The sequence below is a fragment of the Hemicordylus capensis genome, chromosome 4 (assembly GCF_027244095.1).
Source record: "Hemicordylus capensis ecotype Gifberg chromosome 4, rHemCap1.1.pri, whole genome shotgun sequence".
Lineage (NCBI taxonomy): Eukaryota > Metazoa > Chordata > Lepidosauria > Squamata > Cordylidae > Hemicordylus > Hemicordylus capensis.
Genome location: NC_069660.1, coordinates 203,532,532 through 203,558,724, shown reverse-complemented (window position 1 = coordinate 203,558,724; position 26,193 = coordinate 203,532,532). Strand labels below are relative to the sequence as shown.

Below are 26,193 nucleotides of genomic sequence, written 5' to 3'. Positions count from 1 at the left end.
CTTGCCTCAGAAGTACCAAAAGTAATAACGGACTGCCAAGGACAAAGGGACCCGACTATATGGGACCTCCTCACACTGCTTCAGTGTTTTAGCACTTAACCTGAAGGTGAATATAAAATGACCATTTACAAGGTGGTAACTTACCAATGTCCTAAAACCACATGGGGAGCCACCCATTAACTTCATCTACACACAAGGCAAAATAAATTTTACCATATTTGCCTCTGGTCAGAAATCCAGGGAAGCAAAGCAGTGGTAAGATTCTCCATCACGACATGAGGCAGGCACAGAAGCTGACCAGCTCCCCCATGCCAAGTTACATGCTCATCTGTGTCAAGCTGAAGCATGGAAAACCATCTACTGTATTCACCTCAAAGGTTAGGAGAAAGACACCTTGAGAAGAAGGTACAATGTGGCATGGGAGTTTGAGCAGCAAAACAGTGGCACTGCTTTCCCCGTGGGGCTGTACCACTCCTGTGCAGTCCATGATTCTTCAACAACTGCTGTATACACAAGGACCACTGTGGCTCCACACAAGGACATAAGGTGCCACGTATTTAATGGAGATGAGGACCACAAGTTTCTTGCATGAGCCTTACAGAGCTGAACGGGGGCTCCATTAGAGCACAGTCTCAAGAAGCTGTCCATGTATTTGTTCATTCTCATTGGAAGAAGAGAAGCTACCAAAAGGCTGCATGTTCTCTTTTTAACTGCCCACAGAGTTCTGTATAACAATGTTTACTAACCTAATATCACAGATGGTGCCAGCTGAACCATACTGGAGCTTAACAAGAGAAGTCTCCTTCCTTGGAGGCTTTGAAGGAAAGACTGGACTTGAGAACTTCAGGGATATTTAGGGATGAACATACTAAATTGCCTCATATTAAGGCAGACCACTGGTACATTTAGTCAAGTACTACCTACTCCGGCTGGCAACATTCTCTAAGTTCGTGGACAGCAGCCTCGCTCAGTCTTGTAAGCTGGGAACTTAACCTTGGCAAAGTGTGAGCTCTGCCACTGAGTTGTGGCCCCACCACCACCCCTCACCATTCAACTTTATGAAGATGGGCAGAAATAGCACATCAGGTGAGAACACTTCTCACCTACAGGCTAGCTTTCTGTGGGTAGGAAACTTCTTTTACATAGGGTAACATTCAAGCATACTTCCCTCCCCCGCCCTGCCTACACTCCAAAGTAGTACAGCCCTAGAGAGCCCTGTACTAGGTGCTTTTTCTGTACCTTCAAATTTTCTCCACTATAAGAAGTATTCTGCCTTAGGGCAAGGGGTCAGACATGACTACTCTCAGGATCACAGCCTGTGATTTAATACTAGTTGAACTTTTCCTTTTGTTAGGTGGCTGCAGGAATCTTGTAGAACCCATCAATTTTGTTTTATAGTCCAGGTTGACTCAGGTAATTAACATTTCTGAAAGAAGAACTCAACTGTCAATGCAATGTCTATGTATGGAGAGGTTTATGTAAGTTTTGTCAGGCAGGGGAAATAACTGCTTTAGAGGCCAAGTTGATCTTCAGCAGGAAACCAGTATGTGGGGAAAGGCCTAAAAAGATTCCTTTGCAGTCCTGATTCACATTGCCGTCCCCCATCTGCTTTTTGTACAATTAAAAAAGAATCATAAGGACACCCAATAATGGGACTGGCCCTGAGCTAAAGAACAGCACTGCATTAGAAGTACAGGTAATCAAAGGATAGGGTAGGCCAAGGAAGGGCATTGTTGAAGGGGCTCACAGCAAAATGGGGGCAAATTTCTTCACATATAAGTTGGCAGGCTTTTACTATCTGGATGGATAGAATTTACAAGACAGGAATTCCATTTTCTATGCATAATGCAAATTCTGGACCAGAGAAAAAGGCTATTTGGGGAAGGCCCGCTAGCTTGACCACAAGCAGAGTATGTCATGACTGGATAAAAAGCAGCAACAGCAGAGCGCTAGACCACCATGCTATCCCATCAATGCCCCCAAAAGGTTGAAATATTTTGTTTATTTCTTCTAGCACCAAATAAAGCCATGCTATTCATTTGACATTTTTACTGCTGTAGCTTTCTAAAATGTTAATAAGAATCCCCTCAAACACAACATCTAAATTGGACAGGAATAAAAAGAAGCTGTAATGCTAATGGTTGGTAAGTGGTGCCCAGGGAGAGAGGATGGAAGTTCATTGCTTCAGAGAACTTAATAGCACAAAGCTACAGAGAGCAATGCTTGCTTGCTTGCTTGCGGCTCAGCAATGATTTGAGGGCTCAAAGGAAGAACACCCAACAGAAACAATTCCCAAACGACAAAAGTCAGAATCAATGACTGACATTCTCCACAGCCTTAGGAAAGTGGAACAAGAGCTGTACCTATGCCAGGAGCTTCATAGGGCAGCATTCAGGGAGGGTGACATGACACTTTTGCTTCCCCCCCACCCCCTCCCCACAAAAGCCCTATTTGCTTGTAGCAATATGTCCTTGTGAGGTGTGTGGAGGAAATCCCTCCCTCTTGCCACTGCTTAGATGGAAAGGGGAAATTCGGCAATGTCAAAATGGGTGCAATGCTGCCACTCATGCAAATTCTAACAAGATGGTGTTTCTAATAATATATTAGACTTGCTAGCACTGTTTTAAGTAAAGAAGAATTAGGAAAAGGAATACTACCATGCAAGTCTGGCAGCTGAAGGATGGAGAAAGTAGTTCAAGCATATTCAATTGTGACCCTAAGTGCAGAGTCTTGTAAATTATAATAGCCATCTGCTGCACACCCACAGAAGACAAAGTTATAACCACATCCTCTCAAGGTGTGACAGGCCTCTTTCTGGGTGCCAATTGTTGTTGAGGGTGGGATCATGATAAATGTGAAATACAAAAAACCTTGAAATACCAAATGTGAAATACAAAAAACAAACAAACAAACAAACAAAAACCCCACCTTGCTAGTACAGAATTAGTTCTAGCTCTACCAGGATTGTAATTTACAATAAATCTTAAGAGTAGTTTTGCATATTATATGGAAGCATCAAAAGAAGAAGTCTCACTTCCACTTTCCATGTTTCTAGAGTACTATGCAAAGAGAAAGGACATGCACCGCCCCTCCACAATATATGGACACTAATATGGAGGACAGCTAGTAGATTACACAGCAGCCCATTGAACATGGTTTGACAGCCCCCTCAAACACATTTCATCACTAACGAATGTAACTACTTCAGGCAGAAGCTTTGCCACACAATTTGGGTCAGACGAAAAAGATTATATCGTGTGTGCAATCTATATGCATGAACTGACTTTCACACAGATTCCAGCACAAGCAACATTTGGGACAACACTATAATAGAATGATGACCTCCTTTATAAACACAGGGCAGCCAGCAGTGTTACCTCTAACAGGGTTTCTCAGATGTTGTTGACTACAACTCCCATAATCCCCAAGCCAAAGCCATTGCAGCTGGGGATTCTGGGAGTTGTATTCAACAACATCTGGGAATCCCTGTTAGAGGGAACACTGGCAGCCAATTTGGTCAGTTGTGGACAATTAAAACAAATAAAGAAAATATCAGTAGCACATCTATTTTGGTGTCACAATCCCAGGTTGGAGGAAGAAGAACTATTGGGGCTAGAGCCAAAAGGTAGGACCAAACAATCTTTCTTGAGGCATAGGCGAGAAACCGTATGTTGCCATGGCAATAAAATTTAGGAATCCAGCCTGGATAGGCCTGTAAGACCTCAACTCAGAAAGCACTGCTGCACTCATCTCAGTATATTAATAACAACGTGGCCAAGGAGACAAGGCAGGGAGTTGATGAGGAGAGACTCAACAGGCTGATGGTCCTGGCTCCCAGCAGAGGAGGGAACTGGGAGGAAGCAGTTGCTAAAGCAGGACTTAGGGAAGAAAAAGCAACACCTTCCTTACCCCCAATTCTGAGGCCAAAGGGGAACTATAGCTTAGATTGGATACTTGGGAAGTGGAGACAACTCCAAAGTAATTTTCCCAACCACACTTTTACAGCGGCTTCCACACTAGAATCCTAGTACTGAACCTGAGCACTTCACAGAAGAATTATACAGGCACAGGAGTGCCTGTACAGTTAAAGTTAGGGGTGTGCACGAACCAAATCTGCAATTTGGTTCAAATTCGGACCAGATTTGAACCAAACCACTAGTCCATGAAACGGTTCGGTTGAACCAACCGGCCCCTCCATAAGAACAGCCATGCTGGATCAGGCCCAAGGCTCATCTAGTCCAGCATCCTGTTTCACACAGTGGCCCACCAGATGCCACTGGAAGTCTACAGGCAGGAGTTGAGGGCATGCCCTCTCTCCTGCTGTTACTCCCCTGCAACAGGTACTCAGAGGCATCCTGCCTTTGAGGCTGAAGGTGGCCTATAGCCCTCTGACTACTACTACTATGGATACTTATATACCGTCCTTCAACCAAAGTTCTCAAAGCGGTTTACATAGAAAAATATATAATACATAAATAAGATGGTCCCTTGTCCCCAAAGGGCTCACAATCTAAAAAGAAACATAAGGCTGACACCAGCAACAGCCACTGGAGGGATGCTGTGCTGTGGTTGGATAGAGCTAGTTGCTCTCCCCCTGCTAAATAGAGAATAACCACTTTTAAAAGATGCCTCTTTGCTCAGTTAGCAGAACTAGTAGCCATGGATAGACCTCTCCTCCATGAAGTTATCCAAACCCCTCTTAAAGTCATCCAGGTTGTTGGCTGTCACCACATCTTGTGGCAGAGAATTCCATAAGTTGATTATGCATTATATGAAAAAGTACTTCCGTTTGTTGGTCCTAGATTTCCTGGTAATCAATTTCATGGGATGACCCCTGATTCTAGAGTTATGTGAGAGGGAAAATAATTTCTCTCTATCCACTTTCTCCACTCCATGCATGGTTTTATAGACCTCTATCATGTCTCCCTGCAGTCGTCTTTTTTCTAAACTAAATAGCTCCAGGTGTTGTAGCCTTGCCTCATAAGAAAGGTGCACTAGACCCCTGATCATTTTGGTTGCCCTCTTCTGCACCTTTTCCAGTTCTACAATGTCCTTTTTTAGATGTGGTGACTAGAATTGTACATAGTACTCCAGGTCTGGCCGCACCATAGTTTTATATCAGGGCATTATAATATTAGCCGTTTTATTTTCAATCCCCTTCCTAATGATCCCTAGCATGGAATTGGCCTTTTTCACAGCTGTCACACATTGAGTCGACACTTTCAACGAGCTGTCTACCATGACCCCAAGATCCCTCTCTCCTGGTCAGTCACTGACAGCTCAGATCCCATCAGTATATACCTGAAGTTGGGTTTTTCGCCCCAATGTGCATTACCTTACACTTACCAATGCTGAACTGCATTTGCTATTTTGTTGCGGACTCCCCTAGTTTGGAGAGATCCTTTTGGAGCTCCTCACAATCTGTTTTGGATTCACTACCTGAAAGAGTTTGGTATCATCTGCAAATATGGCCACCTCACTGCTTACCCCTACTTCTAGATCATTTATGAATGAATTAAAAAGTATCGGTCCCAGTACAGATCCCTGGGGGACCCCACTTCTAACTTCTCTCCATTGTGAAAACACTCCATTTATACCTACCCTCTGTTTCCTGTCCTTCAACCAGTTAGCAATCCACACATGTACTTGTCCCCCTATCCCATGACTGCTAAGTTTCCTCAGGAGTCTTTGATGAGGAACTTTGTTAAAAGCTTTTTGGAAGTCCAGGTATACTGTGTCAACTGAATCACCTTGATCCACACACTTGTTGACACTCTCAAAGAACTCCAAAAGGTTTGTGAGGCAAGATTTACCTTTGTGGAAGCCATGCTGGTTCATTCCCAGCAGGGCCTGTTGTTCTATGTGCTTTACAATTTTATCCTTGAGGATGCTTTCCATCAATTTGCCTGGAATGGACGTTAAGCTAACTGGCCTTTAATTTTCCTATCGCCCCTGGATCCCTTTTTTAAAAACAATGTTATGTTGGCTACTTTCCAGTCCTCTGGTACAGAGCCTGATAGTAGGGATAAGTTATATAATTTAGCAAGGAGGTGGCAATTTCACATTTGAGTTTTTTTAGAACTCTTGGCTGGATGTCATCCGGCCCTGGCGATTTGCTAGTTTTCAGTTTTTCCAGACAGTTTAGAACATCATCTCTTGTCACTTCTATCTGACTCCGTTCTTTAGCCTCCATCCCTGAAAAGCCTGGTTCAGGAACAGGTATGTGCTCAGTATCCTCTGCCATGAAGACAGATGCAAAGAACTCATTCAGCTTCTCTGCAACCTCCATATTCTCCTTAATAATCCCTTTCACTCCCTCATTGTCTAATGGTCCAACCACCTCTCTGGCAGGTTTCCTGCTTCTGATGTATTTAAAGAAGTTTTTGTTATTCCCCTTGATGCTTTTAGCTAAATGTTCCTCAAACTCTCTTTTCGCCTCCCTTATTGTCACCTTGCATTTCTTTTGCCAGAGTTTGTGTTCCTTTCTGTTCTCCTCATTTGGGCATGCCTTCCTGTTTCGGAAGGAAGTCTTCTTCCCTTTTATGGCTTCCTTGATGTTATCTGTTAGCCATGCTGGCATCCTCCTGGACTTAGTGGTACCTTTCCTCCTTTGGGGTATACAATCTAACTGGGCTTCTAGTATTGTGGTTTTGAGTAAATTCCATGCATTCTGGAGTGAAGTGACTCTCCTGATTTTCCCTTTCACCTTTCTTTTCACCATACTCCAGCCGGTTGATCAAAATGGTTCAGCAGATTTTATTTATTTATTTATTTATTTTTGCATTTATATACCGCCTTTCGTTAAAAAGATAACCCCAAGGCGGATTTGAAGCAGATGGTTTGAATTTTATGACCGAAAGACTATTCAGGGCTAGACAGACAGAAAAACTCCATTAGTCTTTCCTCCACCTCTTTGCTTGTAAAAAGGAATCCTCACAGGATTCCTCTTTTCAAGTATAGCCCTTCAAACCACCAAAACTGGTCTGTCATGGACCAGGCTTGGTTTGGTTTGATCGTGGGCCAGACGGCCTCTGGTCCAGTTTGCGGTCAAAACGGCCAAAGTTTGAGGTGAACTGGTTCAGAATTAAACGGTTCATGCACCCCACTATTTAAGGTGAAGTACAATTACTGCATCCCAGTGTTACAAGCAGTGTTCCCTGTAGCAGGGATTCCCAGATGTTCTTGACTACAACTCCCATAATCCCCAAGCAAAAGCAACTGCAGATGGAGATTCTGGGAGTTATAGTAAACAACATCTGGAAATCCCTGTTAGAGGGAACACTGATTACAAACTCTGAACAGTCTCTCTGACATAAAATTCAAACCATCTGTCCAATCTGCTTCAAATTAGCACAAGTCTAGGTGACAAGTGCCATCACGTTTCCAAATTTGATGCAGACTCTTCCCAGTAGCAATCTTTTCCTTCAATAAAGATGGCTTCTATCTACCTTTCCCCTTAGTTGTGTGGACAAACTGAGCCAGCTAACTAGTTGAGCTGTGGGGACTGAATGATGATCATTCAGATCATTCTGCCTTGCTGATAATGGAACAATACAAGATAATTGAACAATCCCTTTTTAAAAAAATGGAGGTGGGGAGGAATAATGTAAAGATCCTTAACAAAAAGAAAACCAGGAAAAGGAATATTGAAACAATCCCTGTTAAAAAGAGGACAGGGGAGATAAATCCAGCTTCCCTGCCCACACAATGTGTTCATAGAGGGATTTGAACCCATGTTTCCGTGGTCCAGGTATAGCATTCAGGGTTTTGGGACACTGCCCAAACCCAGCTTTGGAGTGGTAACAAGTTTTACTACATAGGCTAAACCTCACAGGCTACATGAAGTTAGTAAACTGAGAGATCAACATGAATGCAACATTTTAAAATGAAGGTAGTTGTCTTGTCAGAATTACTTTAAGCTTCATATATGAAGACTAACTACGCATAAAACTACAAGTTGGCAGGAACAAATGCATGACCTTGTATCTTCAGATTAAATTCTTAAACCCTGACAAGCATCATACACAAGAATATCTTTTAATATACTTTTCGTTACATTCCAGTATAAAATAAAGCATTTTCTTTTCAGCATGGCAGTTTAAATTCTTACATTCTGGCCAAATAGAAAGGAAAACTACCACAAAAAAGTTACTCATCCCCAACTTTGTTGCCTCTGCTTTTCAGGTTGTGCAATACTGAACTGGGAACTAATTCAGGGGAAAGAGCACACTCTTACTGGACCCAAAGAGATCAATATATTGTCACTATCACTTAATCAGTGCTTCAGTAAAAAACACACCAAAAAACCACTTATCCTTAGCCCCAAAGAGCTTCAAGGCGTGGAAAGTAACTGTCCCCCTTCCACTACATTAACAGCGAATAAAGAAAAACTATAAAATAAAAGACTTTTTTTAAAATGCCAGCATGGCTGCACAATAAGTAAAGAGTCAGCAGAAGGCCCTAGGCTAAGAAACATACTTTTTAAAAAGCTGTGAGAGGAAAGATGTGAACTACCAGCAAAAATGAGCAATTTCATTTTTACTGTCTGCTGGTCCCCACACCCAAGTAGCATGAGCACACACATCCCCGTCTCCCTCTCATCACATAATTCTACTTTGCATAATTGTGTGGAGAGTAGTTCAGTCAAACTTCTCTTCACTGCACAGGTTAAATACTACTCAAAAGTAATGTTTAAATCATGTGGGAGAGATGGTTTGGCCCATCCATTTCCACATTATTATGCCAAGTGAAACAGCATACCAGGAGGGACAGTGAGACACACCTGTTAGTATCCCCCATCACGTAGTGAGCAAGGTTGGCAGATAGTAACTTCCAAACTGGCACATTAAGACTAACAATATCATCACATCAGAATGGCTGCCAGAATCTCTTGAGTTTACTACCACGGACAAGCAAGGTGCTGTATGAGAATTGTCATTTCCTCCCAATATCACAATTTAGCCACCTTCTTAAGGTATGTGTTTTAAAGGACTCTGTACATATCAGCATACAAGTGAATGATTTACAGTAATCCGATGACCAAAAGTGTTATTGCCAGAACCTCACATCTGAAACCACAGGACTAAATCAGTAATTGTGGCATGTGAACCCTACCACTAAATTTGATCAGTGGAATCCAGTTATGTATGTGCAAGTGTGAAGTGGAATCTTCAACGACACTTGAGAGACAGTTCATCTCTCAGTGGCACCCTCAATGCTTTATAAGAAGAACTAGATAGACTATTAATCTAACCTATTACCATTTTTACTATTACTGCCCAACTGTGAAACATTTTATCCTTGGGTGGGCTTCCCTCACATTGCAATGCATTAATACTCTCAAGCATGAAGGTGAACCCTCTCTCACCTGCAAAGTAGAATTGTTTCCATCTTCAGTAAGTCTGAAGAAATACAGTTCAACACCATTTTAACCTCACTTTTCTACAGCTAGTACAGGCAACTTTGTGCTTGTTCCAAGTCATGCAAAGAGAATAATGCTGAGGTGGTGGGTGCTGTGATTTGTGAAAGAAAGAAATATATATGCCCAGTGAGAAAAGAGAGGGTGAGCCCATTAAATTAAGAGGGTGAGCCCAAAAGAGTGACTTGAGGACCTTGAGTGAAAAGGAATAAGAAGCATTCAGCCAGGCAATAGACCATCCAATGGCCATCACTTAACATCTCACCCAAGGCACCACTGCTGCACCGGACTCCTACCTCACTGCTAGTGGACAATAAAGATGACATGCAGTTCTGACTGGAAGGGAGCCAGAGCATGCAGTCAGACAATGGACCACCCAACTACCATCAGTCCAAACAGTGATATAGGATGCAAGGCAAGGCAAATATCCACAATGATCTAATGAGAATGGAGCAGTGACAACGACAGATGAATATTTATATACCACTTTTCAACAAAAGTTCCCAAAGCAGTTTAGACAGATATAAAGAAATGAATAAAATGGCTCCCTGACCCCAAAGGGCTCCCAATCTTAAAAAGAAACATAAGGTACACACCAGCAAGAGTGGGGAGAACACAATACAGTGGCTCAGATGAGTAGAAATAGCCCTAATGCAATTATTCTTCAACATAAGCTGCCTTGGAAGTCCTCCTGGATCAAAAGGCGGAATTCAAAACAAAGGATGTCCTTGCACATTTGGTCATCCTGGAGAAGACACCCCATAAATTCACTTCAGTTTCCAATCTGTGTTCCAGTACCTTGGAGCCTATTAGCAGATGAAGGGTGTAGAAAGAAACTTTGGCTTACCATGAAGGGTTCTTTCTCACCGCTGAGGAGCTCATCCTCCAATCGTATGGGTTGTGGACTGAGTACGCTCCAACAGACAAGACCTGACCTTTTGAACTGTAGGCGTGGCTAGCTTCCTGCATGGAAGGTGGCAAACACCAGTTCTGGGACATTAAAAAGATACAAAAAGTTTCTTTTTCCAAAGCCTGAAGAGCTCATCCTCCAGTTGGGACATACCCAAGCTGAGCATAGTAGGGAAGGGAAGAATGCCTGTTAGACTACTTGCTGAAGAACAGTTTGTCCAAGAGCAGCCTGAGCCACATGAAAGGAAGCAATTTTATAGTGCTTAAAGCAGGGCATAATGGATGACCATGTAGCCACCTTGCAGATTTCCAGGAGTGGGGTGTTAGCGGAGAAGGCAGCAGATGTTGTGGCACTGCGAGTGGAGTGCGTAGTGATGTCCCTAAGCACTGTGAGACTGAGGGCTTGGTAAGCCAGGGTAATGCAAGACTTGATCCAGCTAGCCAAGGTGTTCTTAAGAGAATTAAGCCCCCAGGGGAGATTGATGAAATGGCACAAAGAGGGAATCAGAATGGCAAATCGCTTTGGTTCTAAGCAAGTAGGTGCGAAGAGCCCACCAGAACCTCTAGGGTATGCCAAACCTGTTCCTTAGGATGGACCAGAGAGGAACAGAAGGATAGTAGCACGATATCTTGAGAGTGATAGAAGGCAGTGTTGACTTTGGGCAAAAAGGTGGGATCCAGTTTCAGGACCACTGCGTCCGGCTGAAATATGCATAGCTCCTTACGAACTGAAAGGGCCCCCAGTTCGGTGACCCTAAAGGCTGAATTTATAGCTTCCAAGAAGAGGACCTTGAATGACAAGAGCTTGAGAGGCAAATCCTCCAGATTCCCTGGTGAGAGCATTCAACACCTTGTTCAGGTTCCATGATGGGAACCTGTGGATGGTGGGAGGGGCGAGGTTCGTCCCCCTGCGGGAATCACCTGAGATGCAGATGTGGATGGGGAGTGAGAGAATTTTCCAAGGTTAGGGAGATGACTGAGGGAAGTGCTGACAACTGCCGTTTCAGAGTACTAGGGCAGAGTCCCATGTCTAGGCTGGTCTGGAGAAACGCCAACACCTCGGTCACCCCCACCTGGAGGGGGTTGACCAGTTTCCTGCAAGCCGCCCATGAAGCTTGGTAAATATGGTTCATCGAGGGGCGTTTGGGTGAGAGGATAGAGACAGGGGTGTAACTACCATTAGGCAAGGGGAGGCAGTCGTCTTGGGGCCCCATTGCCTCGAGGGGCCCCCCAGAGGCATGTCACATGACTCCCCACCCGCCCATGTTGCACCCCCTATGAATTATGTTGCGTCTCTTGGAGATCGGCAGGAGCAGAGAGTAAAAAAACTAGATTCAATGTGAACTAGATATTCACCGTATTCATAATGGGGATGTGAGTGTGAGTGCACTATATATTGTGAAGTGTGTTTGTGTGTGTGCATCACTGAGGGGCCCATTTTAAAATCTTGTCTCTGGGCCCCCTCCAACCTTGCTACACCCCTGGACAGAGACACAAGTTTTGGGTGGTATAAAAATACGTAAATAAATAAAATAAATAATAAATAAATAGTGTCCTGGGCAACCTTAGAGTAACCCTTGCATACTAGGACATTGCGCTCAACCTCCAGGTGCACAGTTGGAGCCACTGTGGTTCTGGATGAAGAATGAGCACCTGCGCCAGAAGATATAGCTGAATAGGAAGCCACCATGGTGGATGATTGAGAGATTCTGGAGGTCGGAGAACCAAGGCCTCCGGGGCCAAAAAGGGGGTATTAATACGAGTTCTATGCCCCCCCACCTGCAGTTTCTTGAGAATCTTCCCAATGACAGCTGTTGGGGGAAAGGCGTACAACAGGCTTGGCGGCCAAGGGGCTGTCCATGTGTCTGTCACTTTTGCCTGGAAGTCGAAGAAGCAGAAGAATCTGGCAGGAGGTGGTTGTAGGGAGAGGCAAACAGATCTACTTCCAGGTCCCCGGAGTGCTGGATGATTTGGAGAAATGTTGTCAGATGATGCGACCACTCCACTTGGTCGATGGTCTGGCAGCTGGGGAGTTGGCTCTGCCTTGTAGATGCTTGGCGAATATAGACGTTAGGTGCTTCTATGCCCATTGGAATAGCTGGTGAACTCTTCCTGGGTTTGGTGCCGCCCTGGCGATTGATGTATGACTTCATTGCAATGTTGTCTGTACGGACTAGAATGTCGGCATGGCGGATGATGGGGAGAAATTTTAGATGAGCCAGGCGGACTCCACAAAGCTCCAGCCAGTTTATGTTGTGTTGCTTCTTGTGGAATTACCATTTGCCCTGAGTGTATTGACCCTCACAATGGGATCCCATCCCATCAAACTCACATCCGTAATGAGAATAAGCTGTATTGGGTTAGACAGAGGAAGGCCCTGGAGCATGGCTGGCGACAGCCACCACAGCAGGGACTGTCAAACAGACAATGTCAGATGTATTTCCTTATGTAATCGGAATTTGAATTTGGAACCATCTGTCACTCGCTGTGATGTGTTTAACAACTTTTTTGCAAATAAAATATCTTGTATTCGTGCTGAACTAGACTCCACAGTTACTGCAGAGTCTATCGTAGAGATGCCCAGCAACTCCTCTTGTAGGATTGAACTGGATCATTTTCAGTTTGTTACTTCTGATGATGCGGACAAACTGCTTCGGACTGTACGCCCCACCACTTGCTCTCTTGACCCTTGCCCAACTTGGCTTATTTCACCTGATAGTCATATTATCAGAGGTCTGGTAAATATCATGAAAGCTTCGCTGAGGGAGGGAAGGATGCCTCCTTGTCCTAAGGAGGCTACTATTGGACCTTATATGCAGAAATCTGCTTTAGATCCCTCAGAGTCAGCTAATTATAGGCCTGTCTCTAATCTTCCTTGGTTGGGCAAGGTGATTGAGCAAGTGGTTGCTTCTCAGCTCCAGGTATTTTTGGATGACACAGATTATTTAGATCCTTTCCAGACTGGCTTTTGGGTGGGCTATGGGGTTGAAACTGTCTTGGTCGGCCTGATGGATGATATCCAATTGGCAATCGAAAGAAGGAGTGTGACTCTGCTGATCCTTTTGGATCTCTCGGCGGCTTTCGATACCATTGACCATAGTATCCTGCTGGGTCACTTGAAGGAGGTGGGATTGGGTGGCACTGTTGTACAGTGGTTCCACTCCTACCTCTCTGGTAGATTCCATATGGTGTCGCTTGGAGACTATTGCTCTGAAAAGTGAGAGCTGAAGTGGGGGTTCCACAAGGCTCCATACTGTCTCCATTGCTTTTTAACATCTATTATTATTATTTATTGAATCTACATGAAACTGCTCGGAGAGATTGTTAGGAGTTTGGTCTGGGATGCTATCAATATGCTGATGACACCCAGATCTATTTCTCCATACCAACTTCATCAGGAAATGGCAGGACCCCTCTAAGTGCCTGCCTGGAGGTGATATTGGGCTGGATGAGGGATAACAGGCTGAAGTTGAATCCAAACAAGATGGAGGTACTGTCTGTAGGGGGTCGGGATTCAAGAGATGGTTTAGATCTGCCTGTTCTGGATGGGGTTACACTCCCCCTGAGAGATCAGGTTCATAGTCCTCCAATAGCAGCATCTGCCCCAGGAGAGCCTGCGCACATGGTGGCAGCAACAGCAGATCAGCAGGGGGAGCCAGCACACATGGCGGTGGCAATAGTTGGTCAGCGAGAGCTGGCGCATTTGGCAGTGGCAACTACAGGCCAGTGGGGAGCGGCTGTTGCTGAGCTAGTAGCTCTTTACTGATCAGGAACTTCAGAGGAGGCTCGGGAGTACCTGTGGGAAGGAGCGAAACTGGAGGCAGGGCTCCCTCAAGCCTTTCTAAGGGCAGGGCAGGAGGCTGGGAAGCTCCAGAGTCGGGCAGCAGTGCAGTGGTCCTCTCGATAGCTGCCAAGCAGCAAGAAGCATGTTCCTCACAGACTGCCTACAACAGCAGTCTTTTGCTTAGTCAAACATTGGAGGAAGCCGAGAGATTTCCGCATTTTCGGATGGACCCGCCTGCTCGTTTGGGCTCCTCCAAATGTTTGGATTTCCAATGCATCTTTTTTGCTGCCTTTCTGGAGGCCTCCAACAGCATCACTGTGAACAACCAGGTGGTTGTGTGCATCATGCTCCTCGAAAGGCGAGGCAGAGCGGGAAGGTCGCTCCTCGAGTGGTTCCTTTTCTCGGGGGCTCCGTCTGGCCTCCAAATGTGTTCCCTCAGAAAGAGAGCCCTCAAGAGGGGCTCCAGCATGAGAATGCTGCATAACTGGCAGCAATGTAAAACCAAAGTAAAGGCAAACCAATCAGCCCAATGTTAAATAAAAAAGACAGATTTGTAAGTTTTGGAGAAAAAGCGACTTCTTCCTACCGTAGCACAATGCCAAGAGTAGGAGGAAGAAGAGAAAGAACTAATTTGCAATCAAAGCTAGCCACAAAAATGGAAAATTAAGGAAGGATTCCAGAAGATCCTTCAGAGCCCTGTGTACAGGAGCAAGACAGGGCTGGAGCTGGGGTTTGCCACCTTCCAGGCAGGAAACTAGCCACGCATACAGTTCAAAAGGTCAGGTCCTGTTTATTAGAGCATGCTCAGTGCACAACCCATACGACTGGAGGGTGAGCTCCTCAGGCTGTGGGGGAAATAAGGGGATTTATCTCTCAGTCAGAAGGGGTTTAGAATCTACTCCTCTTTCAACAAAGGATGCAATCAATTCATGCAACAGCAGCACTCTCTCATGCAACTAGTGCAACTCCCCCATTTCATCCCAGTACCATTTAGCTCCAGGAACCATACATGGAAATAAAGCAGCTTGGTTCTTTACCCATCCAAAGATCATCCAACCAGGAGAGAAGGCAACCAGTGAGCAGCAAGAAATCATGTCTTGCACATGAAGTTCCTGGATCCAAATGTTACTAGAGTAACGGGAGGCAGGGGCCAGGAGACAATAAGGAAACTGCCCTGACACAGCTGCTGCTAACATGCAAACTATCCCTGGTTTAATATGACCCATGTAAAATCCAGAGTCAGTAATCTTGGGTGTGAAATAACAGTTCACAATTTAGCGTAGGGTAACATGGACTTGCAAGTGATTGAGATAGTAAACAATGCAGGTGACTTATATATCCTGTCATTTCAGGATTTATTCTCATTCTCTCCCTCTCCCCACTACCCGTCACCCCCCACTCCCGGGTTATCAATTCTGACCATGTAATTTATCAGTCCGTTCTGGTAAATATGACCGGAGATATGGGGGAAATTAAAACTTGGTGTTCAAAGATCACCATACGTTAAAAGCATCTCCTAGTTTCCAAAGCATTCCCTTTGAAGCTCTGCAATAGGTCAATTCATCTTCAATAAGGCTGTCACACCAAGCTAGAAATCTGGGTCAACATTCCTGCAAGCAACCCAACTCATTTCAGCCTTATGTGAATTGATTTATCCTTCTAATACACACTTCACTGCCTGGTCTTTTCAGATGTATACACCATCAGTTCAATATTTCAACATTTAAATACCTACATAGTTTTGCATTAATTTATCTCACTGATCAAGCCAAAAAGAATAAGGGGAAATAGAGGCAATTATTAGGACAACCTGCCTATAATTTGAACTGTAATTAGTTTGATTTGGATAATTATAGTCTCTTTCCTTATCACTTTCCCTCCTGTTTGGAGGGAACCGTAAATTCCCCCATCCTCACCACACTGAAGATAGAGTTATGGGAGCTGCAGATGTAATCATTACTCTCCATGTTCTGCGAATATCAAAGTGTGCTACAGTGGATGGATGGATTTATTAGTCATAAGAACGGAATTCCAGGTTCCAACATGAGTTGTCCAATTATGGAAATTCAGTTATAAAGACGTGCATCTAGGATCTGACAATTTGAGACTAAGGTAGCTCACCTAGGCATCCTTTCAAACACACAGAACATATCATCCTGCCTCGCTCCCATTTTTCTCAAGGACATGTTTTCATTATTAAAACTAGAGCTGGAAAGCTACAACTATCCGAACATTCCCCACTCCACAACGAAATTGCTCTATTTTTTAAAATCGTTCTCAAGAATAGAATGGGGTGAAGCAGTTCTTTATATAAAAAATGAAGCCCAAGCCAGTTTTCAAATGAATTCACTTGTGGCATAGATGCCATGTAATAAGTTCTAGAAAAGTTATCTGTTAGTTTTAAGCAACAAAAAGAACCGAGCTACCAGGACATACTATTTTCAGTTATAGTACCTCTCTCACCATATTGATGGGTTTTGCCCCCACCCCAGTCTCTCTCAGCATATGCTCTTACCCACACTATATTCACTCTAGCAAGAAAACAGAGGGATCCTCTGTAGAAAGAATGGTGGGGTGGGGTGTAGTGGTGTGCCCGAACCGGTCCGGCGGCCATTCCAAAGAATGGCCGAACTGCCGGACCGGTCCGGCCCTGCCTGGTTCGGGTCCGGGTGGGGGGGTATGCCTTTAAGGGCGGGGAGGGCTTGCTTAGCCCTCCCGCCTCCTTGCCCCCGCCAGCGCCCGTATTTTCTAGTATAGGGGCACTGGAAACCAGCCGCCCCCCCCCGCCGCCGCCGCCGCGGCGAAAGAGCCCCCAATGCCAGCCCTCCCTCCCTCCCAGCTAGCTGCCCGCCCGCCCGCCCGCTCGCTCACCGCTCTCCGGATAGGAAACGAGAGGAGCTCCGGCACAGAGCTCCTCTCGTTTGGAAGCCCTCCGGCAGAATGGTGTTTTGCACACGCGCGCATGCGCGCGCCGCAAAGCACGCCGTTCGCCGGAGGCCTGGTCTACCCGCCAGGAAAGGGCCGGGTAGACCGGGCCTCCGATCGCTGGGTAGACCGGGCCTCTGATTGCCGGAGGCCCGGTCTACCCAGCGATCGGAGGCCCGGTCTACCCGGCCCTTTCCCGGCGGGTAGACCGGGCCTCCGGCGAACGGCGTGCTTTGCGGCGCGCGCATGCGCAAAACACCATTCTGCCGGAGGCCTTCCAAACGAGAGGAGCTCTGTGCCGGAGCTCCTCTCGTTTCCTATCCGGAGAGCGGTGAGCGGGCGGGCGGGCGGGCGGGCAGCTAGCTGGGAGGGAGGGAGGGCTGGCATTGGGGGCTCTTTCGCCGCGGCGGTGGCGGCGGGGGGGGGGCGGCTGGTTTCCAGCGCCCCTATACTAGAAAATACGGGCGCTGGCGGGGGCAAGGAGGCGGGAGGGCTAAGCAAGCCCTCCCCGCCCTAAAAACAAGGCCCCCCTTCGGTGCCGGTCCAGACTTCTCCAGACCGTGCACATCACTAGTGGGGTGGACATAGGAAATGGGTTCCAAGCAATTCCAAGGGAAGCTGGGACTCTAGCCGAGAGGTTGGATACTAGGGTGGATTTGATTTAAATCAAACTGATTTAAATCACGATTTAAATCACTAGCAGGGTGGATAAAAATAAAAAAAATCTGATTTAAATCAAAAAAATCCGATTTAAATCAAAAACATCGGATTTTTTTGATTTAAATCGATTTTTTTGATTTAAATCGGATTTTTTTTTTATTTTTATCCACCCTGCTAGTGATTTAAATCGTGATTTAAATCGTGATTTAAATCAGTTTGATTTAAATCAAATCCACCCTGTTGGATACAGCTGAGTATCACCATGAACATGAAGCAGACATAGCTTAACTGCAAGCAAGACCCCACCCTAACCCACAGCTAGTCTGGGTTCAGTCTATTGGGACAGTATTTCTGGGAGCTACAGGGCTATTCAGGAGCAAGGCAAGAAAGGTTTCTACACAGAGAAGAGCAAAAATGGGCAGGCTGGGATGGCATTTTGGTACAGGGTAGTAAAGAGTGTGAGTGTGACTAAACACTCAATTCCACCATGCATTTGTAAGGTGGCTGTAGACAACTCACTATATCACTACCTCTATATCACTTGGTCAAGTGAGCCAAGGGCTTCACGAGCATTCTAGGGGTGTGCACGGAACCGCGGAGCTGCGGTCCGGCACTGGGGTGGGGGGTTCCATTAAGGGTGGGGGGGCTTTACTTACCCCTCCCGCGTTTTCCTCACTCTGGCGCCGTAATTATTGTAAAAATCCCAGTGGTAGGATCCCTCCTTGCCGCCCACTTCAATCGACGATGGCTCCTCCGTGAGTCTGTGGTAAAAAAATCGGGTGGCAGGATACCTCCCTGCCGCCCCCTTGAAGCCCCCTGCTGCACCCTTAAATCTCACCCTGGCCCCCGACCGCTCGCTCTCTAGAAACGGGAGGCCGGGGGATGTCCTCCCGCCCCCTTCCCTGCCGGGCTGCAAAAGGCTTCCTAAAGACTTTTGCAACCCGGCAGGGAAGGGGGCGGGAGGACATCCCCCGGCTGCCCATTTCCCTACCGGTCTTTTGCTAGCTTCAGAAATGGGCGGGAGGACATCCCCCGGCTGCCCATTTCCCGGGTTGCAAAAGTCTTTAGGAAGCCGCACGCGCAAAAGGCTTCCTAAAGTCTTTTGCAGCCCGGCAGGGAAGGGGGCGGGAGGACAGCCCCCGGCCGCCCGTTTCTAGAGAGCGAGCGGTCGGGGGCCGGCAGGGAGGTATCCTGCCGCCCAATTTTTTTACCATGGACTCACAGAAGAGCCATCGTCGATTGAAGTGGGCGGCAAGGAGGGATCCTGCCGCCGGGATTTTTACAATAATTACGGCACCAGAGTGAGGAAAACGTGGGAGGGGTAAGTAAAGCCCCCCCGCCCTTGATGGAGCCCCCCACCCTACCCTTCCGAACCCCGAACTGCCCATGTCCGGACCGGTCTGGAGGCCAGTAGAATGGCCTCCGAACCGGTCCGTGCACATCCCTAGAGCATTCTCAAAAATCCTTGTCAGAATCCTATAGGGTAGGGTCAATATTATTGATTGATTATTATAAGGTTTACCAAGCAGGTTGTGCACACACACACACTCTATGGTGGTAATAATAATAATAATAATAATAATAATATCTTGAAAGAGCACCTCAACACCATAGGGGCCACAGAAATCACCATCAGCCAATTACAAAAAGCAGCTTTACTGGGAACAGCCTATATTCTGCAACGAAATCTATAACCATTGAAAATAAAATTCTGGCATCCAAGGTCCTTGGGAAGGACTCGATGGCTGGATAAAACAAACCAGTCAATAACACCTGTCTGACTGTGTAAACAAGAAATAATAATAATAATAATAATAATAATAATAATAATAATAATTCGATTTCTATACCGCCCTTCCAAAAATGGCTCAGGGTGGTTTACAAAGAGAAATAACAAATAAGATGGCTCCCTGTCCCCAAAGGGCTCACATTCTAAAAATAAACATAAGACACACACCAGCAACAGTCACTGGAAGTACTGTGCTGGGGGTGGATAGGGTCAGTTACTCTCCCCCCTGCTAAATAAAGAGAATCACCGCGGTAAAAGGTGCCTCTTTGCCCAGTTAGCAGGGGTAAGCTATAACCTGGCAAAATGTCACCTGTATTTACTCTCTATGCACCCATTTTTATCATCAGTCACACAAGAGAATTTAGGCAAATCATGGGATTTAAAAACACACACCAAAAAAAACCCCAAACCCTGGCAGAGTTCTTAATAAATTTTAGGTTATTTTGCTTGCAATGTAAATATCCACTAGAAATCTGTATTACAATATTGTAATATTGAACAACGGGCAGACAATACAGAAAATATAGAACAGTTTTTTCCCCTTTCAAATTTGTAATTGCCCAATGACTATACTCCAACACAGTTAGGTTAACTCAAGTCCATTAATTTCAATGGTTTATAGCATGGCTATCTCTGTCCTGGATTATGGTTAGCATGTTTATGTGCTATAAACATGCAAGAAAAGAAGATGTCACCATAATTATATGAAGAGCTGTGTTATACTGGCAATTTTCCCAACACAGTTGAACAAAGGGACAAAGACAAGGCACAGCATGGTACAGTTACAAAGAGGGCCTGTTTGGTGGATCCCCTCGAGGAGCACCCCTCTATATTTGAAACTAAAAGCCTGTAGTTACCACTGTTTGCACTTTGTATCTTATGGGACCGTGAGATCTACATTTTATTTCACCTGTAGCTAACTCAAAGAGGATGCCACTTTGGCACGTAGTCTGGGAGAAAGAACTCTTAGGTCAGGATCAAAAGCCCAGGGCTGCAAGAGAACTTCCCCGCACTGTCACCCCGCTGATTACTCACAAGTGGGAAGCTGGAGTAGACATGATTTAATCAAGAGCTATTCTTTAAAGAATAAGCCAAGTATTCATCCTATGTTGGCACAGAAGATCAGGTCAAGATAGCACCTCCTCAGGAAGGAGCGATAAGAAAGCAACAGGTCATCTCCTTTGCTTTCATCGAGTATGTTAATGCCTGGCTCGAGGTGAAGGAAGCTAGCTTGTTTACATTTTAGTCACCCCAGATATTCCAGAAGACACGCGAGATCATCTTTGATGCGTCCAATTTGCCTCTTCCTATACAGGTCTTCCAGAGCTTACCTAGCCTTTGTCCAAGAAGTCCACTTTTCAATTTTGAACAGAACAATGTTGCATCCTGTCTTTTGTTCCTATTGTCCACCTTTACAAGGTGTGATCAGTAGAATCCCCTTGGGCATGAATTTTCCTATAACTGGTGTAGACACCACCAATCCGTGTGTTTTTTGTGTCTCCTGTACCTCCTGGGTCATTCGTGGCTCTACCTCAGATTCACCAGATGGTTCTTCCTTGGATCCACCATCTTTCCCCTACATTTTGGCACAGGCACCTCCATTTCTCCCTGCCTTGACTCTCGCTCCTGCTTTACTTTTCGCCTCCTAATCCTAGTGTCTGTGCAGCACTCCTGGCTGTGTGATTTTACTTTATTTTTGGATTTTGCCGGGCTGACAGACCCCTGCCTGGTCCCTGGGTTCCTGTTCCCATCTGCCTGCCTTGGAGGAGAGAAGCCTCTTAGCCATGACCGAGCTGCAAGGGTTCATAGCATGCCTCTGGGAAGGAGCAAGGTAGTATATAACCCTATTCTCCCTTTCTCCTCATTTCTCCTAAAATCCAAAACTGTCCATCTTTCTCGTCAGCATATAAATTTAACAATAAATAAATAAATTTTTATTTTGATCTTTGACCTCTCCATTCAGTTCTTTCTGTGACCAAAGCTTTGAACAAATTTATCCTGAAGGTGAGACTGTTCTGTTTCATGCTAGCTAATTCCCACCCCCCTCAACAAGCCTACAATGTAGCTTGGGGTCCCCACCAATTCCCCGGGAGCAGATCCATTAACAGAATAAAGTATATTAATACAAGCAGCAATTAAAAAAACATACACAACTCTTCAATATTTTCTCCCTTACTACATTGCTTTATGCTACTTTCTCTTATTTAGAGGATCTATCTTATTTCCAACAGCTTGTCACAGAAAATAAGACAACTACTCTTCCAGAAAGAAGTTAACAAGAATTATTGTGGAACTTTATTCATAACTCACAAAACCACAATACCGTTGTGTGTAATACTGAAGGGAGAGCAAAGAAAGACCAAGAGAATCCTCATGTGGAGCTAAAGAATTTTTCACCTTGCACTACACTACCACTGCAGTTTGCAAGATAGTAAAGAAAACCCAGGGAAGAAGTGTGAAAGAGGGCAACACACCAGAAAGATACCCCTGAATAATACTGCATCAAAGCACCTACACTGAGAATTTCTACTATTTCACAAACTCAAGGCTGGGCATTTCCTATGTTGAAAGGTATAGCTTTCTAATCACGTTGTACAGGCCACCTACATTGAAGGCTTAAGGAAGAGAATGAAGCCTTGATGCAAAGTGTATTTGTTTGTTTATATCTATGTAAACTGCTTTGGAAACTTATTGTTGAAAAGCAGAATATAAATATTTGTTGTATTCATATTCACATCTGTTACCTTGATATAATCCTTAAAGCCACCCTGTTACAGGATCAATTATCCCTATATCACAGTTAGGGCTGAGAGGGAGTGGCTTGCCTAAGGCCACCTAGTGAGTTAATGGCAGAGGTACAATTTGAACTGGAGAATACCTGAGCTGGAGCTCAGTTTTTTCTCCACTACACTACTCCAGGTCTCAATATATTAAAACTGATCCATTTTGCATTGGAAACAAAGTAATCATTATGGTCAAAGCTGTGCATACGAATTGCTGCCTGGTTCAAATAAGTGAATATCATACATTATTATTATTATTATTATTATTATTATTATTATTATTATTCGATTTCTATTCCACCCTTCCAAAAATGGCTCAAGGCGGTTTACACAGAGACACAACAAATAAATAAGATGGATCCCTGTCCCCACCGGGCTCACAATCTAAAAAGAAACATAAGACAGACGCCAGCAACAAACACTGTAGGCATTGTGCTGGGGGTGGATAGGGCCAGTTACTCTCCCCCTGCTAAATAAAGAGAATTGCCATGTTAAAAGCTGCCTCTTTGCCCAGTTAGCAGAGGTTAGCAGTATGAATGACTTGTAAGCCAGGAAGCTCCAGTTTGAACCTTGGTTCTGCCATCTATTCACTGCACAGCCTTGAAGAAGCCAGTCTCGCTCAGCCTCAATCTAGCTGTAATAAAGGGGATTATAGTATCCGTCAACATTTACTCATAGTTGTCTGTTCTGCACTTGTTTTGTTAATTAACTCTGGCAGTTCTGTGAAAGCATTCTGGTGGTGAGCATAAGTAGATGCAGTAAAGAGTCTAAAGCTCCGCTTACCTTTGAAGCTTGCCGAAGCCACCGCAGGTATTCAGTGAAAGTGTCAAAACAGATGTAGTAACTCTGACTCTGAGGTCCAGAAGAGCTAAATGCTAAACAGTGCTGGTGCTTTTTAACTTCTTCAACCTGCATTTTTTGGGGGGAAAGATACAAAAATCTTAGAAGATTTCTAGGACATTAGAACTTCTGGAGTGCCAATTAATCAGGAATCAAATTAAGGAAGAACTTTTAAAAAACATACAAATGCCAGTAAAATCAATTTGTATAATGTTTAACAGATTCAGTTACATAATTCCCAGAGTGGTTGTTTTGCAGGACTCAAAAGCAAGCTGCAACTTAATGGACATTTAAGATTACATCCAACCAACTGTACTGAGCAGGGTAGCAAACTTTCAAGATGCACAGAACTATATACACAGCAGTAATTTTTGCAACTCAATCTTGATAACCTTTATTAACAGGCCAGTTCTAAGAGCACACAGCCACTGTTCTCAGTTTTTCACTTTAACTTTACAATAAGCTATTTTAATCAAGAAGGGGGGAAAGCAATTTGTATCTTTTGAATTTCTGATTCACTTCACATCCCCTTCCTGGTGTGAAATGGAGCAAGAGATATGCAAAGCTGATGAGTTACAACTAGAAAACAGGACTTGTGCCCTTTATGTATAGAAGAATTTGCTGATATGCCTGTTAGAGACAAAAACCTGAACATTAGCATTTTTAAGTTCCTTTACAGGATTCATGAGACTCTCAGTACTGCACAATGTTTTGCTTTCCCTCTGATTTCTAGAAGTGTGTGATCCTAAGCCTCAACCTTTCTTCACTAGAAATCAAAAGTGTCTGTGACCATCAAGTACCATTCCCACAGCTATAGCTCTCATGCCATTACACATACGAGGCTGGGCAGAACTACATGCAACAAAGAACACAGAATGCTCACCAAAACCACTCTCCCCGTCCCCCCCTCCTCACACCCACCCCTGGTGGAGACAGGGAAACATATATTTTATTAACATCCAGACACAGGACAGGTGTTCCATAGGGAGAAAGGGAATGCAACATGAGGACGTGTTTTTTTTTAAAAGAGCCAGCTCTGTGTAATTTGAAACATGTAGTTCTGCCCTCTGAAAAAAAATATCTACCCTGCTCAAACACCAGGTGAGAACTGAGTGCCTAAAAACTGACAAAAGGTACAAGAAAAAAACTTATGCAAGCAGGTAAGAAGGGAGTGAAACAGGGATGGGGAGGGGTGGGATATGGTAAGATTGAGAGAGATGTGGTACCCTGGAAATTAGATATGTGAGAAGGAACATGAAGTGAAGCTGCCTTTCTAACACTGAGAAAAAGGAGAGTGAGGAATGGAGTAATTTAGCCAGAGAAAGAGAACACTGGAGATAAGAACAGGTGCTATTTGGACATGACATCTTCTGGGGAAAGAGATTGGCAATTGAGATTTCCAATTGTTTTGATGTGTTTTTCCAGAGAAGACCAACTTTTCCCCCTTTCCACAAACAAAATGAAACAGCTTTTACTCAGATGGATGGAGTAAACTGGGATCAATTTTCAATCTCATCTCTAAACCTTCAGTCAGACCTTTTGGCCATGATATTGAAAGTTCATGCTACTCAATACATAATTCTGAACATCCACCAGCGCACACACACAAAACTTATGGCATTCCATGATTTTCTATAAGCAATCTTCTCAGATGCCTTCTGAAAGCAAAGAACTACTGAAGGATGCAGAGTGCATTCAGTAGAGGTGTGTAACAATTTGAAGTGAAACATGTAATGAGACTCAGTCATTCAGACGTCACTAGAACGAGATGCTATACTTGCACACAGCACTTAAAAATAGGGCCACAAGCCCTGCCCTGACCCTGTCATTCACCCCAACAGCTGCCACTCATGCTTACAGAGATGTTCATCTGAAAAGGCAAACGCCGCTTCCATCATGGCAGGCGCTTCTGTGATTAGAAGGCTTGAGTACCCACACCTCTTGATCACAGAAGCGGCATTTGCCTCTTCATACAAACACTGCTGTAAGTGTGAGTGGCATCTGTGGGGGCGAATGAGGGGTCCGGGGCAGGGCTTCTGGCCCCATTTGAGACTGTGTACATGGATACAGCATCTCTCTTTAGTAATATCTGAATGAGACTGGTTCAAATGTGGGGGTAGGGGCTCCTTTAAAGTGTGGGGAGCTTGCTCTTACCTCCCCCACCACACTTCCCCCTCCAGTGCTGCTGTAAAAACTGCTGGTACGGGGGGGGGCGGTATCCCCTCTTGCCACCCTGGTCAGCATAATACCGGATGTGGCGATAACCAGGGCACCAAGAGGGAATACAGCCGCCCCATGCCAGCAGCTTTTACAGCAGCATCGGAGGCGGAAGCGCGGCAGGGGAGGTAAGAGCACCATCCCCACACTTTAAAGGAGCCCCTACCCCCATATTTGAACCAGTTCAAACACGGGAGTTCTGAACCTGTTCGGCGTTCGAGGAATGGAACACTGAACAGGCTCTTGCACACCCCTAACTACTACTGTGCTGACGTATGAGAAGGGAAAGAGGCGAATTTCACCAATCTTCCATTCCTTCTGAAGCCCACTGTGCATCACCAAAATATATCCCTGAGGATCATACAACCCTCAGGGAAATAGTCTAGTGATGTACAGTGGACCTCAGAGGAAAGGGGAGTTTGGAAAAAGTCTCCTCTTTCCGCTGCTCAAGTGACGGCAGTAGTCTGGAACTCGCACTGCTGCATGTGCTCAGTGCTAGTCTGGATGTTCAGCTTTGTTACGAATGAATTTTATGAAACAATTAATGGATGCCAATGCAATATTAGGCAAGCTCAGCCATTTCAAAGTTGTTTTTCAGGTGATTATACCTAGGCAGTGTGTAAGAGAGTACATGTTTTATTGGGGTTTTTTAAGTATTGCAATAAATGTTCTTTCCACATAAAGCTATGAATGTTTCAGCATAAGAAAACACACAGTGTTTTTTTAATTATCCCACCCCTCCATCCGAAACAAATATTTCAGTAAAGCTACTTGAAATTTTTGAGATGTGACCACTGTGACTATGGCGTGATCAAATTCAGAATATATACGAGTGAAGAACTGCCAAGAAAGTCTAAATACAGACACT

The 26,193-nt window shown here is 44.8% G+C and overlaps 1 protein-coding gene across 1 annotated transcript in view; it reads right to left on the bottom strand.

Annotated features, from left to right (window-relative positions):
• The window catches only part of PHLPP1 (PH domain and leucine rich repeat protein phosphatase 1), a 249,077-nt gene that overhangs the window by 92,690 nt on the left and 130,194 nt on the right, over positions 1–26,193 (bottom strand). Inside the window, exon 3 of the mRNA XM_053245099.1 lies at positions 23,052–23,177. Within this exon, the coding sequence (XP_053101074.1) occupies positions 23,052–23,177 (126 nt within the window). The remainder of the gene's footprint in view (positions 1–23,051; positions 23,178–26,193) is intronic.